The following is an 18,250-nucleotide window of genomic DNA, read 5'->3' as shown; positions in this document are numbered from 1 at the left end:
TAGGTTTAATGCCCATATCTCTACCATATTCAGACCATGAAAGGAAGATTTTGAAATTAGAAACTTTCCGGCCGTTTCTGGAATTTAAACAAAATGCGAAGTTTAACCGGAACTCCTTGTGGAAACAGATTTCAAATCTGTTGAAAAGTGCATTAAACTTTCTATGAGGTGGAAAGATAGTCAGGTGGTGGGGAAAAAAGTAAAATTTGTAGCCCCGACCTGTAAACTTTGTCCAAAATTTTAGGAACTGAAGTTAAGCTACGAGAAACCGAAAATAAACAATAATCTTTTTGATTTGTTTTCGGTTTTGTAAATGAAAAAATGCTTTTTACAGGTAGAACTCTCATTTACCACCACTGGGCTAATGTCAATGATCAAGCCACATTCAGCGCCACTTACCACATAGTACCTTTGTTTATTATATGATCTGAGATGGAAGCAAAAACTCTGACATTAATCCGGTTACCTTAAGTAGTGAATTAACGTATATCTCGTCTTTTTTTTACGATAGTGTGTTAGAAAAGGAAGGTTATATGCTACGTAGTAGTTAATTATGTTTGAGACATAGGTCGATATCAACAGTGGTCGCAGATGAAAGTTTAGGTAGACAAAATTGCAAAGATTTCTTTAGTTTTCGAAGTTTGATGTTGAATGATTATGACAATAGTTTTTACGCTTTTAAAAGTGTTTTTGCATTCAAATGCACCGATTTCATATAGTTGGCTAATATTTGTTTGCTTTCACTTTCTAGTTGGGCATAATATACCGAGACATCAAATTGGAAAATATCTTGGTGGACGAGAGCGGCCACATAGTACTGACGGACTTTGGACTGTCCAAGGAATTGTCAAGGGGTGACGGCGAGCAGAGGGCTTACTCATTCTGCGGTACCATCGAGTATATGGCGCCTGAAGTTGTCAAGGGAGACACACAAGGGCACGATATCGTAAGTATTTGCTTTCATGTGGGCATACGTCGACCGACGCATGTAAAGAGTTATTTTAACGACAAGTAAAAGATATTAACGTAACATCTATTCGGGCAAATAACAAATTATGATTGGTAGTAAATATCAAAGCACAATGGAGTTTATCGGTGATGGCGTCATGAATCGCTTCTCAAGTTTCTGGCGCTCTTCATGTTAAAAGTTAGTGCAAAAGCATAAAAATAACAAAAATCGTAAAGAAGTAAACAAAATTGCATTAGTTTTAAACTTCTTTGTAGTATTTTTAAGTTATAGTGGGGACTTTCATCGTTATTCTTGACGTAATTTTTAGTGGAAAGATTAATGATATTTTTACGTATTTCAGAACTTTTTTCATTCACGGAGTATTTTGAATCGGGAGCTGAGTTTTTGTTTGATATAGATTCATAAGGTTAAAAAAACATTAAGAATTCATGTATTTGTTTGTCTTTAAAGCTTGGGCAAAACGAAGATACATCCTCTTTGCAACTTACAGGCCAATAGGCAAAGTGAATATGCATAAGCCAAAGTACTCTTTAGACTGACAGTACCGCTTCCCCAATGATCAATTAACATGAAACAAAGTACCCGCAAACCTCTTCTCACGCTTCTCTTGGTTGCTTTTCCACTGAACCCATTCCATATTTTTCTAAGGCGCGGTAATTAAGGAAATCTAGTGGTTTTCCCATAAATATAAGCAATTTAATCTAACAGTTAAAAGCTCGTAATATGCGTAAACCGCAGTATTATTAATGTTGTACCGCATGCACCACTATCGTTATGAATATTATTATTAACAACTAAGTACTAAATGGTTTTACGTAACGAGCATTGAGTGTCAGTAACGGGTTCCAATCTCTACCTGGGTGCAAGGCACGTGTTAGGTTTCTCTCTGGTACCCAATCAACCCGACTACATAGTTGCAACAGCGAATATCTCAAGGTGATTTACCCAGAAGAGCTACCGGAACAAACACGAGGATAATGTGAAATCCCAGGTGTCCGTCCTAAAGGTACCTACCACCTTGGCAGGCTTTTTCGTTTGATTTAAGGGTGACAAAATCAGATTTCAAGAATACCTCACAAGAGGGAAAGAAAACCGTTCATTGGCGTCTGTTTATGTTAAATCATCGCGTTATCGAATAATGGCCTTCTGATATCTGCTCGGTCGTTAATTGCTTTGATACACCAAATAATGAAACTGCCATTGGCAGCAATGAAGGTGAAAATTCTAATTACCCGCATAACAATAATAATAAATAAACGTGGTTTTTTACAATTATCACGAAAACAAACGCAATTACGACGTGCGCCACGTCGTTCAACATAAACAGGAAAATTTGTTTTCAATGAAACACGTAACTGATATAGCAAAATGACGCAAGAAACTGCACAGATTGGTGAAAGATTTTGAAGCAACTTGACGCATAAACGCGAGCACAAGATGCAAAATTTCTCCTCCTTGACATTTAATACAGAGAGCGACTTTTATTTGCGGCAAAATTTGGACTAATCCATGACATAAGCGAACATATTTAAAGCACATGAATGTGATGAGAATGTGTTTAGAAGGCACCAAACATAATCAGCTGTAACATGATTTGCTTCCACTATGCCGTGAAACAGAAAAAGCAAGTTCTTACAAGTGGCCAAAAGTAGGCCATCGAAGTGTGTCGCCAATACATTGCTTCATATAGCCCCCAATGCCGAGCTTGGCGGAACGAGTGGATTTTTTCAGGTTTTTTTCGGTAAAAAGGTTGGCCAAGTTTTGGAGAAATTCTATGTTTGAACAGGATGTATTGATAAGATGGCTCAATTGCGTCAATAATGCAACGTGCCCGCTGAACTTGAAACTTTCCAGGGCACGTTTTGAAACTACGTCATTTAATCTAGGGCAGGCACGTGCGTCCAGAAGCCACACAGCAGGAGTGTTCTTCCATTGTGCTCGACTATACTTATAATTAATTAAAAAGCAAGCCAAAATAAAAGGAAACGCGAAGCACGAATGATGGGAACTCATTAATGAAGACTAGTGAATTTACATCCAAAAAGTGTTACGACAGTACTGGGTAGTACTGTTACTTACAAGCATGCCAGCAAGTGTAACGGAGCAGTTTTCGGTCTCTACTCTGACCTCAATTGGGCTCGTGTGTGCCGGACTTATTTTCATATTTTCCTTGCTTTTCCGGTCATTCAATTCCTTGTAATTGGGACAAAACAACTTTTGTTATGCGGAAAATATGCGGGGATTTATTATTTGTTGATATTTAGACTCGAACTAACAAGCATTCTCTGAAAATGCTGCAGTTTAGATGATGCGTTACTGAAGACATTGATTTTATGCACGAAACGTACAAAGACCTTTTAAATTTATTGCATAATTTGAGTCATGACAGTGAATTCTTAATAATTGAAGAAACATGTGTCTCAGATACAAGCAATTTGTATGCAGAGTGTTTCTTAAAATTAGTCTCACATTTAAGTGTTTTGCAAGAAAATTATGAATCTTGAAAAAATAAAGTAGTGGGTGTGCTAAGATGTTTAACATGTGATTTTCCAAAAATAAGATTAATTAAACTGAAATAAATAATTTTTTCTATTATTGTAGTACTTTGGCAATTAGCCTTAAAACTGTCAAAAATGTATTTATTTAAAAGAAGAAAATAAATTTTTAGTCATAATATGTTTTACATTTTAGCACACCCCATTACGCTATTTTTCATAGAATTATGGTTTCGTTTAGAAATACTTAGTCTAATATTAATTAATTTAAGTATGTATACTTGTATTATAGTATATGTAAATAAAAAATTTTAATATATATAGAAATATGAAAAATATGAAAAAATAAAATGTGGATATTGTTTTTTGGCCCACATATACATGCACATACATATGCATTTTTATACCATTTTCATTTGAAGAAATATTTTACTCGTAAAATTTGAAAATATTGCCCCTGATCTAGGAAATTTTATTAACGTTTACCTGATAATGTTAAGGCTTGTACTTCAAGGAGTATTTCCTTGATTTCGTCATTCTTCTGGCGAAACTTTCCAACGTCAAATATTTTTCAAATATTTTGTAATTAGGTTTGAAGGACGAAGGAGAAATCAATCATAATTGGTTGGTCATTTTCCTGCAATTATCATTATTAATTTAGTATGGAATTTTTGTTGGAGATGGTGGATAGTTTTGAAAGTCCCATGTTATTAATGAGTGTCTCTTTTAAATTTCGAGGAAGGTAGTTTTATTGACGTTAGAGGTACCTTTAACTTAATTAGAGTTTAGGTACAATATAGGAGCCATATTCATATACATATTGATTAAATCGAAATACATCTTGAAAATTTCAACTTTTCCTTGAGGTTTTTTTGCCAGTTTCAGTCTAATTTTATTATTTATTCAGTCTCCTATTTATTTTTTGTCTTTTTCTTTGGAAATATTTTCATTGTTTGTATGGTGCGGAAAGCAGGGTGAACGGCTGTAAAATAGATTTGCAGTAAAAACATATTACCGAGGGAACAAAACGAAAAAACCTAAACAAACTCCCTGGCACAGTTATTAATTCAAAGGCCGGCGCCTATGCATAAATATGTATTATCATAATCGATACAAGCCCACACCAAAGTCTATTTTCCACGGAAAATTCGGGTTTTTGGGGCAAACCGTCTCCTGGCATTGCAAAAGCAACAAAATTAATGAAACTCCCTCATTGAAAAACACTCTTAAATTGCCTTCAACTCTTCCTCCTCCTCCTCGAATCTTCCGCTAAATTTAGCACTATTTTACTGCAATTTCATGGAGTGTGTTTTGGCAGTATTGCGTGCCAAATTTCTCGGCTTTTGAAAAAAATGGCACGTGCCTGCAGTAAAACTACAGATGAATCCCATGAGCTAAGTCACCTGCTTCTCACATCCACCTTCAAATTTTACTTTCGACCGTTAAATTATCTAACTCACACAGACGTTCTTTCGGAATGTGGGTTTCTGGGTCATGACTTAATAACGTTTGCACATCATCATTGCGACCAACTCGTACCGAACATTTAATGGCTGCATTATTTTTTTTAATTAAAAGGGGAATTGTCGACCTCATTGTGTCCTCAAAGGCTGCCTCGAAACCGAGTTTTTTCCCCAAAATAGCGCAGCCTTGCAGAAACTATGTGGGTTAACTGCACTAGTCAATATTTACCCGATTCGGTACTAAGTGATTTTTAAACACCTGGAAGGTCGAATTTCTTCGTTTAAATTTTTAGAATTGTTATTGATTTTGTCGATTGTCGGGCCAGATTAGAAAGTCCGTGACACGTGTCTAAATAGAACGCACAAAATAATATCGTTAACTTAATTGCACGGATACGCTAAATTCAAGGGATATTAAAAATTCAGGCGTCCTGATTGGGTGGAAGAATTTTGAATTATTCAGCGGATTTGTGAATATTGCTTGAATTATGAAAATCTTGCGGCAGTGACATAAATTTCGACCTAGAGTAAAATTAATCTGTTGTTATACCACAAGTTCTATTTTTAACGGGGGAATCTCGGGAACCACTGGAGGGACAATGGCGGCAAAGTTGTGAAGTATCTTTCCAAATTTAAACAAATTAGACACAGCTATTCCGATCGAAAACTGCGATTTCGGAACGTTGTGCCCCGGCCGAAATTGCAGGGGGAAAAAAAGAAATGGAGATTACTTTTGCAGGTCGCTTTTTTCCGGGCTGCGACATGGAATTCATTTTTGAGTGCAGAAAAACCGCGGATTGACTTTCAGGATTTTCGAAAAAAGCCACAGAAAAGACAAAAAAATTTTATAGCAGCGTGAGCTGACAGTATGAAAGGTTCTCCATGTTTTTAATTTTTTCACAGCAAGCTTCAAGTTTATCAAACTAAATTGTTTAATGGCATGAGTAGTTAATTTGAATATTTTTTATAATAACAAATTTGCTTTTTTCTCGTATATATTCGGAATAAATCTGTTTTTTTTTTAAATAAACAATACCTATCTTATAAAAAAGGCAAAACTTTGTTTCCATTTCATCTACTCTGTATGTCTAACGGTCTCCCAGGTCGCTGTGAGAAAAGTAGAATTGGTGACACTCTGTACAGTCCTGATCATAACTCACCAAATTGAGCCGATGCCAAAAAGCTCCCGTACTATATAAAATAGAAAAACCCAGCCTACGTTCTACTAATAGTTCTTGATAGAGGTAATTTACTACCATATGACAAGTTTCTAGGCAAAATTACAATTAGAAACATGAAACTGACCTTCCCTAACCTTCGTCGACATTGCCCCATAACATCGATAAATTAGAATAATTGCGAGGCAACTGCGCAAACCCACTTATTGCTTACAAAACGACTAATGCTTGCAAAATATGGGGCTTTCAAACAAAGTCTTCAATAAGTCCATTCATTTGTCGCTTAATGACAGGCATTAAGAGCAATTTTCTTATAAATTGCGAATGATATTCTGCCTTTTTTAAATTGTTTCAAGTTTCTATTGTAATTATTGTTCGTTCTCCGTAATAGCAAATGTCAGTTCAGGACGTCCTTTTTCTCCTATTGTTGTACTTTGGTGATTTATCCTCAAATCCATTAATACTTCAAAAATAGCATTCAATGACCACGAGGTGTGTAGACTCCAGTTCCTGTTTCTGCACAAGGCTGATAGTTGATATTCAGGTGATATTAAGCCAATGACAGGTGCGCAAGATAAACTTCTACATGCACGAAACCCGTTATGGATGTCTGTGTTTATCAGAGATTGGTAACTGTGGCATCGCTTTTGGGTGATTTTCATGGTGGCTCAATGAAATAATTGTAAATGCAGTTAGTTCGTGTGTGTTTTGATTTCGTGCGGCAATATGAAATGAAGATTAGAAAAATGTCCGCTTTGATGCGGAGAGGCGAGAGGGATTAGGGTGGCGAATCAAAGAGATTTCTTATGTGACTGGATCGCCAAAGAAAAGAAAGCACGAGAGTCCGGAATAATGAAAATATTTCGTCATTAAGTTCTGCTCTTTAGAGTTTTATAGATGTTCCAGATAATCTATTCATTATCGCACATTCTGACTGATACGAAGAAGGTTCCGAAATTGTCAAAAAATTATTCAAAAGGAAAACAACGGCTATAAGAATGATTCCGTTTTCCAAATTAGAGTTCGTTCAGCTCTCGAGTGCAGTTTTTAAGTTTTGGAAATTGCTGGTTATTTTTATCTATTTATATCAGAACATGCAACATTTTAACTTGTGCTTTAAGTACTGATTAAGTACATCTAGATAAGGTTTAAGACTGCCACAAAGGAGCTCTGTATGTCTTTCAGAATTATAAGTTTCCGAAATTGCACATGGAGAAAAACACACAAAACCAGTCTTAGAGCCCTCTAAAATGTAAAATTTTAAGTCTTCTTAACCGCCATCCTCTCTTAATTTTATATTAAATACCCTAGATGCAGGGATTGTCATTAAACTGTCTAATGTCACCATTGTTTTTCCATAGATATGGCAATGTTGCAAAACACCTTGTACATTGCTTAAAATATTATTTGTTTTGAACGTTTATTAATTCTAGCTTTTAAGGTACATCCGGCTGCCAAACAGAAGATATATGCTTATGTACAAATAACAAGTGATCATTGAAAAAACCTTAGAGTGGGCGTTGAACCATAAACGTAGGTCGTTGATTAAGCAATTTACTATTTATCATCAAACATCTGGCTAACATCAATTGATCCCAGACATGCCTCTCATCTCTATTTCTCTATTTCTCTCTCTCTATGCCTCTTATCTCTCTCAACCCTATTCGAGGGTTTTTTTTAACGATTACTCTTCACTAACTGTTGAGTGTGGCCTCCATTGGGTCGTCTGTTGAGCTTGGAGGAGTAGCGTCAATAATTATCACGACAACTAATGTGTTGCATTTTACTTTAAAAAAAGACGAAAATTTGTTCGCGCAGAAATTTATAATGCTTGATCATTTTAACGAGTTATAGGCATGTTCTTAATAGTTACATGCGGGTATTACTGGGTAAATTAAAATGTTTTTTCTTGCGAAATTCACGAGACAGTTTGTAACGTAAAAACGTTCAAATATCTCATAACCTAGAAAAAGTTACAATTGTGCAATCCAGAATGGCGATTGCACGGCAAACTGTTTGGCCGTAAATTCGCGCATATTTCGTTGGAGGCACTGCGTCACGGACGTAAAATTAATGCGAATATGGCATTTGCATAGGGATTTTCTGGACACGAGACCCAGAAGACCAAACATTTGCTTTTCAACATTAAGCGAGAATATTCTTTAAACTTCGTTTTTTTTTATGTCTTTATTACCCTATTTTATGGAGCAAAAATTGTAGTTTTATGGAGCAAAAGATATGATCTTGTAGAATCGGTAATTTTTTCAAAATTGCCTATTTAAAGATTTGGGATCTAGAAACACTTACTGAGATCCTCTTTGAAGATAGCGCTCTTCCGAAATCTAAAAATATTGCATAGTACTCTTGTCCATTTTAATCTGTGTTTTGCGACGGTTTTTTCATTTGCATAGGATCTATTAGATTGACCAGAAAAGATCTCTACATTCTTAATTTTCAGAGTTACAATTTTCCACAAAAGAGTCTTTTTCTCAGACATTTGGACTGATACCATTTTGTACCAATCTTCATGCTTAAGATTCCAAAATCTTAAAATATAAAGTAAAAGTTATTTTAATGTTAAAGTATTAAATGCATAAAAAAAGAAATTTCTAGTCGGAGTACATATTGTTCTAAGAACGTGCCATGTTTACCCACAAATAATAGTCACTTTATATAAAGACCCATTTATGGTAAGAAACGTAAAATAAACTTTTCATCGGAATTCTTTTTTTCAGGCATCAAGTGGAGTCTATAACGACTGTTGACAAGAGCTTTGAAACGAACCCTTTGGACAATTAAACAAAACGATTGTTAAGCTCTCGCTTTAACAGTCCTTTTGAAATACCAAACACAAATTCCAACACAAATCAGTAAAACGCCACTTTAACTGCTTTGGCCGGCAGGTAAAAAGCCGTTCGTTTTCGTTGGAGCAAATCGGTGGGTTTGGCATTATTTCATCGAGTACCATCGGGTACCGTTAAAAATGTCCTTTGCGCCGTATATGAAGTAAGCGCCCGCGCCGGAGAAAGGAAAGTGAAATTGGCTCCGGGTACCAAATAGCAACGGAAAGAATTAAATCGAGGTCAACCTGCTGTTGTTGCTATGAATGCATCTCTTTTTGAATCTCGATTATTGTGGTTCTTTGAGTAAACATATTAGTATTACTTGCACATATGATTACAAAAAAGAAACAATCGCAGTTAGGTACCCATAATCGGTAACCTACTTCTCCAAAGCGAAACGGGGCCACCTTTCGCGGCAAGGACGCGAGGTACCACCGTGTTTCCTCTCTCTTTTTAGCTGCAGGCGCGACAAAGACCGCTTGACGCGCTTATCAACGCAATGTGCATTGGTACTGGTACCCTTTGCGTCACAATCTCAAGTTGATTACACAATGGGGACGCCATAATTCGCACGTGCAGCAGGTAAAGGTCGTATCGCGGATATGGGGAGATTTTCAGGATACCCTGCATCTTCGACCTACTTCGCTATTTTTGCCCCGATCTGAAAAAGAACTATTATGTGTTGTATTTATGTAAATTGTTGGTGCAGCGAGTGTACTTGACAACTTGGGCTTATTATATCTGGGCAAGAGATAACAGGCCGAACAAACATCGTTCCGAACTTGTCAAGGGCGGAGCAGCTTTACCACATCGCATACAAAACTCTTTAAGCTCTAAGCTGCTAAGCTTTTTATCAAGTCTCATCAAGTTATTTTTAACCCGAGATGCAAAGTACAAGGTTTGGCTGCACTTATTTATAGGTCATAGTAACTTGTTGCTCTGGCCAGTTGATTATGTGCATGCTGAAACCTAATAAACGCATTTCGTAGGTCAGGGTATAGTAATAGTTTTATGTAAGTCTGGTTTTTAAGATTCGAAATCTAAAAAAAATCTGGCCAGAAATCAAAACGCGGCTCATTAGTCACAGGCTGTTTCCTCAGATATCTCAAGGCGCTCGGTGGGTGTGTCGGAAATTTCAGTAATTCGCTTTGTGTGTTTGTATAAGGGTATGACTCGAAACCGGTGTGGTAAACGGTACTTTATGCAGTAACAAAATAAGCCCTTCCAAGGACCAAAATGAAAACTAAATCTCCGAGGGGCTTAATCGCAAAATTGTCTTCGCAGCTGAGTCATTGAATGTGGAACGATTCCTTGTCGTATCGCTGGAATTTCTGACCCAGAAACCTGAACTAAGTAGTAGAGATAATCTAAAAATCGATGTCACTTTGTTTCACCCTTGAAACTCCTAGTCGAAGAATATTCGCAATTAATTGCTTGGCTTGGCACACGGTGTAGTCTGGCGATTCAAGAAAATATTGTAATTAAGCATTTGCAGCAACAGTTGCTTTGTATGTTTCTTGGCTATTTTTAAATTCAACATTTTGGGTCGCCACATCGCTTTGTTTATTAATAGAGATCGATCAGATTTGGATACAACGAAGAATTGTTTTCGAAGAAAATGCTTAATTTTTAAAATACCTCTTTATTCAGTTTTGAAATAGGGCATAGAGTCAGTGAACATCAAAACTTTTGAAAAACAACCGATACAATCAAAAAAAGTAGTAAAAACCCCAAAACTCTGTTTAGGTTTAGACGCCCAAAAACCGCGTAAAAATTGCCAAAAAAAATCAAAACTCTGCGTAAATTTTTCAAACTTAGATGTTGGTAACGATCCTAAAAGCAGTAAAATAAACATAAAAAACAGTAAAACAATAAAATATATTCATCTTTCTAAATGTTTTCATCATTTTCTCTAATTTTAGGCCGTGGATTGGTGGTCAGTGGGTGTGCTCACCTACGAACTTCTCACGGGTGCCTCCCCCTTCACTGTGGAAGGCGAAAGGAACACCCAACAAGAAATATCCAGAAGAATCTTAAAAACAACCCCTCCAATCCCCGATTGTAAGTTTTAGGGTCTTGATTGATAGATCTTCAACTAAATCTTTGCACAGCTTTAGGAAAAAATGTGGCTGATTTCATCAGTAAACTGCTGGTGAAAGACCCAAGGCAACGTCTGGGGGGCGGCGAGGAGGATGCTAAAGAACTGAAACGGCATCCCTTCTTTAAGACCCTCGACTGGGATAAGTTGGCCAGAAAGGAGATTTCTGCCCCTTTTGTACCTGTTATTAGGTATTGATCTTATTAAGAAGTGCTATATTGTGTAACTAGTGTCATTTTCCCACTAGTTACACAAAACAAAGCACTTCTTAACTAGTTAAATAAATAACCATTACTCATAATCTTTTTCCCATAGAAACGAGTTGGATGTTTCCAACTTTAGCGACGAATTTACCACGATGCCCCCCACTGACTCCCCCGCGGTGGTGCCTCCCAACTACGACAAAATCTTCAAGGGTTACTCCTACGTAGCTCCCTCAATAGTATTCTCAAAAAACGCGATCTCGGACAACAGTCCCCTAAACCACGACCTCTACAGCTTCCTCCGCTCTCAACTGAACAATTCCCCCTTTTTCCAGCAGTACGAAATGGACTTGGACGAGCCCATACTGGGTGACGGTACCTTCTCAATCTGTAGGAGGTGCGTGCATAAAGGCACCAGAACTGAATATGCCGTCAAGATTATCAGTAGACATAGAGACTGCACCCAAGAGATTAACTTATTAAGGGCCTGTCAGGGCCACCCTAATATCGTCACCCTTTACGACTGTTTTCACGACGAGAAATACACGTATTTGGTGATGGAACTGCTGGAGGGGGGAGAGCTTTTCGATAGGATACGGAAGAAAACTCGGTTTTTGGAAAGCGAAGCTTCAGGAATTTTGAAAAAGCTGGTTTCAGCAGTGAGCTTCATGCATGTTCGAGGAGTGGTGCACCGCGATTTAAAGCCTGAAAATCTCGTTTTTACATCCGCCAGCGATGATGCGGAGATCAAAATCATCGACTTTGGGTTCGCCCGTTTGAAAAGAGAAACTGAATCGCTGCACACTCCCTGTTTCACACTACATTACGCTGCTCCAGAAGTCCTAAAAGGAGATCCTGCAGGCTACGATGAAAACTGCGATTTGTGGAGTTTAGGCGTCATTCTCTATACAATGTTGTGCGGAACAGCTCCCTTTCACGCACGCAGTAGAGATGAAAGCGTTGGTTCTATAATCACCAGAATCAAAAGCGGAGATTTCAATTTTGATTCCGCGGCTTGGGAAGATGTCTCCGATGAGGCTAAGATAGTGGTCGAGGGGTTACTGACGGTCACACCTAGTGAAAGATTGCAGATGGTGGACTTGAAGTGTAACGACTGGCTGCAAGGGAAACAGGAGAAGATTGCCGAGACTGCTCTTAGAACTCCGGGGGTTTTGTCTACCGGGGGTGAGATGACATTGCAGACCACTTTTGACGCTTTTCATCAAGCGCAAAAGGAAGGATTCAGGTTGCAGGTAAGATAATGGTTTTTGATGGTTTTAAGAAAAAATAAAGTTATTAATATGGAAGTATTACGATAAAAACCGGCTGGGAAAAATTATAAAATGCCATTTTTCTCGATATTTGTCTGTGCACTCAATAGTACATCATGGGCTTGTTGTGCAAAACGCCATAGCTTAAGATTTCCTTAGGGACGTTCAAAAAAGAGAGGATCATTGAACAAGTCTGAAGTATTAATGCTGTTTGCATCTGGAACGAGGGGAAGTATGAGTAAATAACACGTACGACTCCTCGTTCAAATAAGTCCTTGTTAAGATAATGGAAACAGAAATAAGAGCATCTGTTTTCAAATAGATTCATGGCTTTCAACAGTCTTTAAAAACCTATAAGATAGTATGAGATACTTTTTCCCAATTGATTCAATGGATACATATTTCTTCAAGTTATGGTATTTGATGATATTAATCATTTCTTTTCCAGGACGTTCTGAGCGCGAAATTAGCCCAGCGTCGACGAAAGAAAAAGAGCTCTAGTGACAACAATAGCAGCAGTTCCTCCTCCTTTACCAGTGAAAGTTCGCTGAAGAGCAAATTCTCCCTGGAACTAAGCCAAAAGACTGAAACGGAAGAAAACGCCCGACAATCGCAAGGGTCAGATATCAGCATGAGAGTTAGAGAATCCACCGGCTCCAGTGGAATCGTGGTCTCAGACAAGAACTCTATAGACTCAAATATCATCAGAGAAGAAGGTCGCAAGCGGGAGAGAAAAGTGTACGTGCAAACTAGGCAGAGCGAGCGAATTCTGCGCCAAAGACTGGAAATCGACTGTGATCCGAGTACTTTCGTGTCGCTTCCATACCGAACACGCAAGCGTAAACTAGACCAGCACACCCCCAGCGAGTGCGATAGTCCCACGAAAATCCGGAAGAAGGCTGTACCACCCCAAAGGGGTGACGGCAAGAGAAGCGCGCGGTAGACCAATGTTTCAGCTATTTTTTAAAACGCTTATTAAAGCTGACAAAGCTTCCCTATTTTATTGCCAGGTTATATTGACGTACATTTCTTGTAAATTTGATCTGAGGTTTGGTGATGTTTCGAATAAAACTGTTGCTTTGCGACATTTTCGAAAAAAAAGAGCAGTATTAGTGCGTATTGTTTTTAGTACCAGTCGAAGCCTGGCAATTTTGGGTACCGCGCGGTAGGTACCCAGTTTTGTTTAAACTGAATGAAAATGTGATATGTTTTTTCAAACTGCTGCGTTTACATAAAAACTGCCGTAGATGGAGTAAACGCTGTCAGTTTGATTGGAGCGTAGAGTAGAGGGTTCTTGTGATTGGCGTGAGGAGGGATTAATTGGATATAAAAATATGCATCTTTTTTGTGAAGCTAGACTCTTCTATTACTTTGGAACTATTAGATAAAATGTGAGGAGGTGCAACTTGCCTGTTTGCAATAATATAAGTCCAATAGTTTGAGTCAACAAAATAAACTTTCAAAAAAATACTTTCTTAACTCGATTTGAAGGCGCAAATTGAAACAGGAGTAGTGGAAGGGTCATATTTTAATTTCAAAACTCACTTCTTTGTCCCTTAAACAGTCTGCTTTTTGAACCTTCATGAAATTAATAAAAAGACTTTTTAGATCTAACGTTTTACTAAACACACTTATTTTCTTCAATTTTACACTTTTCTTGGAGGTCAAACGAAAAATGATTGAACCAGTCGAAACGTTGCCTGATTTGAACATTTTTCCAATAAAATATCTTTAGGATTGCAAATATTTAATTTTAATCAGAGTGGCTTGTTGTTTTCAATAATTTTTAAATTAATTCTCAGATATTTTTATATCATTCATCGTTTGCTTTTTTATCGTTTTTCACAAAAAACTGAGTCTAGTAAATTTAAAATCCTATTCGTGATTTTAACATGTAGGAAGTCGTTGAACAATTACACTCTACAAAAACTCATTCAATTACCTGGGTACACAGTGTTTTCCCCACCTCCTGAAAATATCATCGATCAGTATGGAAAAACTACCATACCCATTATGCTAGCCACTTATCAAGTAAAATACTTTCAAGATGGCTGTACTCTCGGTCATATGTAAAGCTGATTTTTGAAAGATTTCAAAAATGTGAAAATTTGGCCTATAGCGGTCAGCAAATAATCGTCACTAATCTATTCGAAAGAGATTTAAGAGGTCAACTTTATTATAGTTACTGCATTCACCTCGACACGCAGTATGATGTGCTATGGGCAAAATTAATTCCGGACTTAATTTTGGACCAAATCATTTTAATGATCTTTTACTATATGTAGGGTAAATGCGATCAAATCACAAAAATGTTCAACTTCATCGTGATATGACTTAATTTCCCTATCAACCCCGGAGAACTTTAGCATGAGAACTTGAGTTTTTTTCAAGACCCAATTTTCTCCTGCCAACAATATCCGACAAATAAAACAAGTCCTTAGGCTGGTTAAAACTGGAAAATTATGGGGACGATTTTAACACGTAGCAGCTGATTCATGACGTCATTAAAAATAACCCATCCTACAACCGCTATTGCTAAAGTGCTTCCCGTAAAAGTGATAAAAACCATTTCACGTCGGTTAATTGTCTAACATCGATTCAATTCTTGATTTCGTTGGCATTGTAGCATTTCAAAACTCAATGGAAAACATTCAAATGTTAGCTACGTGGGGGTTCACGGGATTGATATTAACTGTAGATGGATAGAGACCTCTTGTGTCATTTGCTATGACAATTCGCTTGGGAGATCGCCGTAACGTTACACTTTATTTTCGAAATTCTTAAGATTAATTTTTTTTAATCTATGTAATCGGATAACGTAATTAATGTCGTAAACATGTGCGTGTGTAAATGTCAACTAACGTTACGGTACTTTTCTGACGATGTGCTTGAGAACTTTCAATTGTACCTACAGGAACTTTTTTTTATAACTCTTGGGGTAACGTTTGAAGAGAGGTAGCACCTACACGATTGTGCTATATTACTCTTCCGTGACTTATGCTGATCATTCATAGAGGAATCACTCAAACATCATTTTTAATATCGGACACGTGCGGCGACAGACGTGTATCAGTTTCAAAATGCAGGAATATCGTGTGTTACGAAAAGATACTAAAATTGGACATTTTCGGTTGGAATTGACAACTCTGCGCTCGTGAAACTATTTGGAAAAGATAAAGCACAGTTCATAACTTTTTTTTAATTCTCTACATTTTAATAGAACATTTAATTGAATTTTAACATTTTACATTAACAAATGACATCGCCATTCAGTTAAAACAAGAACGTTAACATCAACTTCCAGTGTAGCTGAAGGTGCGACCATCTTGAAAATATTTTCCAGCCAATTAGCACCATAGATTTGAGAACTAATACATATTTGCAACCTGCTTTACGTCTTAATAGGCAAATTCTTACTTACACATACAAGTTCTTACTTAGCATCTCTCTAATTTAAAAAATCAGCAGCTTCAACCTTACCATGAATCTCATACGTGTATATGACACTTCCCTCTAAAAATGGTGTCAGAAAGGAAGGTTTGAAGTGAGCGTTCTTAAAATTTCCAATATGGTTTCTAAATATCTATCAATGAAAACTCGAGAATGATCTTGTTTTCCTTGAAAGTGCCTACCGTTTTCAATATACAAAACATATGCAAGAGCCACTCTCTACGTCTCCCGGGATGATCCTGGATCCAGGCCAAAATCCCGCCTTCTTTTAACTGAGACTTAAAAGTGCACTTCCTTGATAAAGAATTATTATAAATTTACCAAAAATGTGTACATATTCATAAGTGTAAGTACCTTAGACAAAAGTGTATATAAAGGGTGATCATTAAAAAAACTCAAGTCAGTTACCAGTCAAATGTTTCATGGTAAATCTCGGTTCACCGTCTGCTGCAAGGTCTGTTTTTAATGATTATCCGTTAGATTTATTATAACAAACTATTATTCATTGATGAATAATCAAAGCGTCCTTTTGTTAATAATAATTAACGACGAAAGAAGCGTTGAAGTTTACAAATGTTTAGGGCGGTTGCAATAAGTTGATTTCAAATAAAGTAATAATCATTCGGAGCTTTTGTTTAACTCTTTGAAATTCAAAATTATTGTTGTTATAGAATGGTGCGCCTGAAGCAACTTATTGATTTGGAATAGTCTATTAGAGTTTTAAGACTATTTTTGCTGTGATCTCAAATATACTTATTGATATCAGTTTAACCTTCAATTCATATTGCTCATTATAATAACCAGTAGCTCCTACTCTAGAAAATGCAACCGACTAATAGTTATTATTATGTATTATTATTACTTAATTCGTAATCCCGAGACTAGGGAAATTCATAGTGGTCGTTCATAGTCAATTTCACTCTTTTGTAGATTCATTGCGTTGTATTTTATTTACGTTTATTTAGGTGATATTTAATTTAAGTTTGCCTCCCTAGTAGATTTACGTTTTGCACTCAGGAAAAATTATTAATAGTTTGTAATGCGCGACCATTCAAAAAAACCATAACTAGGCGCCGAAATATCTCTAAGGCATATCTTGGATAAATCCATCTGTTATCAGTTGTCATCATGTGTTTGATGATATACAGAAAGAGGCTTCATCAACTCCCTACGTTTACTGTTCACCGCCTATTGCGGTTTTTTTTAATGGCCACCCGTTATTATCGGCTTGTATGGTAACTGCGAAGGGTCGATAAACCAATAATTAATTTCATTTTATTTATAAGACAGAAATTGGAAAATAAAGAGAGTTATGATGAATGATAATATTTATTTTATAGACGAGAGATATAGTTTTAATTGATAGTCGAACATGAATAGACCAAAAATGGACAGCAGTGCCTTGTTATTTTTGTTATAATGCGAATCTGTCGATTGATGGGCTCCGGTTGTAAAGAAATATTATTGTTTATATGTGCCCCCCGTGTTTAGTAAAATAAACTAATTTTTGATTCTTTATAAATGTTGTTTTGCTGCTTTCCAAGTAGTTTTTGAACCCTTTAATTCTCCAACCCAAATTGCAAGTACGGAGCTTTAATTGCGTATCCTGCGTGGAAAAAGAATACTAAATAGAAATAAACAGAAATTTATTTTACATCTAATTCAATAATGAAGTACCTAAGTCTAACTTTTTTACATGGTTCAATAAGGATTTTAAAGACCTTAAAACCATGCTAGATGTCCCAGATGTTATCTGATAGTAATTATCTCAAAACCTCCCATTCAAACCCAAACCCAAAGAAGAATGGTTTAAATAGAGAAGATATCAGAGGGAGGCAGAGGTACATATAAGATTAATATTGGATACCATGTTTAGACTTGCAATAGTTTGAATTAATATGCTGACTCAATAAAATACAGTCTTTTCTGGATAAAACGAACTTGAAGAATGAAGTGAAATTGGTTCGCTATAACCGGAGTTTGTCGTAAAAGGAAAGTAAACTAAATATGTAGTATTATTAGTATATATATATATTAGTATATATATATATATATATATTAGTATATGATTCATACATATGTGCATGTAATTTTTCCCAAAAAAGCACCTGGGTTTCAAATATTTTATTTAAATACCACAAAAATAATTTATTACTTATTAAGTGATACATCACTATACAAGGTGTATCTTAAGTAAAGGTTTTTCTTGCAACAGGACACAGATCGCAAGAACTAAGCAGAATCTTTATGTAACATTTTTTCAAAATCTTAAAAGCAAT

At 36.5% G+C, this 18,250-nt stretch overlaps 1 protein-coding gene across 2 annotated transcripts in view; it reads left to right on the top strand.

The window, feature by feature from the left end:
• Positions 1-17,493, top strand: part of LOC136414372 (ribosomal protein S6 kinase alpha-5-like) — a 42,776-nt gene extending 25,283 nt beyond the window's left edge. For both annotated transcript variants that reach the window (XM_066398356.1, XM_066398355.1), the window contains exons 5-9: positions 752-946; positions 10,872-11,010; positions 11,061-11,238; positions 11,363-12,503; positions 12,970-17,493. In XM_066398356.1, coding sequence (XP_066254453.1) covers positions 752-946; positions 10,872-11,010; positions 11,061-11,238; positions 11,363-12,503; positions 12,970-13,464 — 2,148 coding nt within the window. In that variant the 3' untranslated portion in view covers positions 13,465-17,493. The remainder of the gene's footprint in view (positions 1-751; positions 947-10,871; positions 11,011-11,060; positions 11,239-11,362; positions 12,504-12,969) is intronic.
• The last annotated feature ends 757 nt before the right edge of the window (positions 17,494-18,250 follow it).

The sequence above is a fragment of the Euwallacea similis genome, chromosome 17 (assembly GCF_039881205.1).
Source record: "Euwallacea similis isolate ESF13 chromosome 17, ESF131.1, whole genome shotgun sequence".
Taxonomy (NCBI): domain Eukaryota; kingdom Metazoa; phylum Arthropoda; class Insecta; order Coleoptera; family Curculionidae; genus Euwallacea; species Euwallacea similis.
Note: the sequence above shows the minus strand (reverse complement) of the source record. Positions and strands in the feature narration are given on the sequence as shown.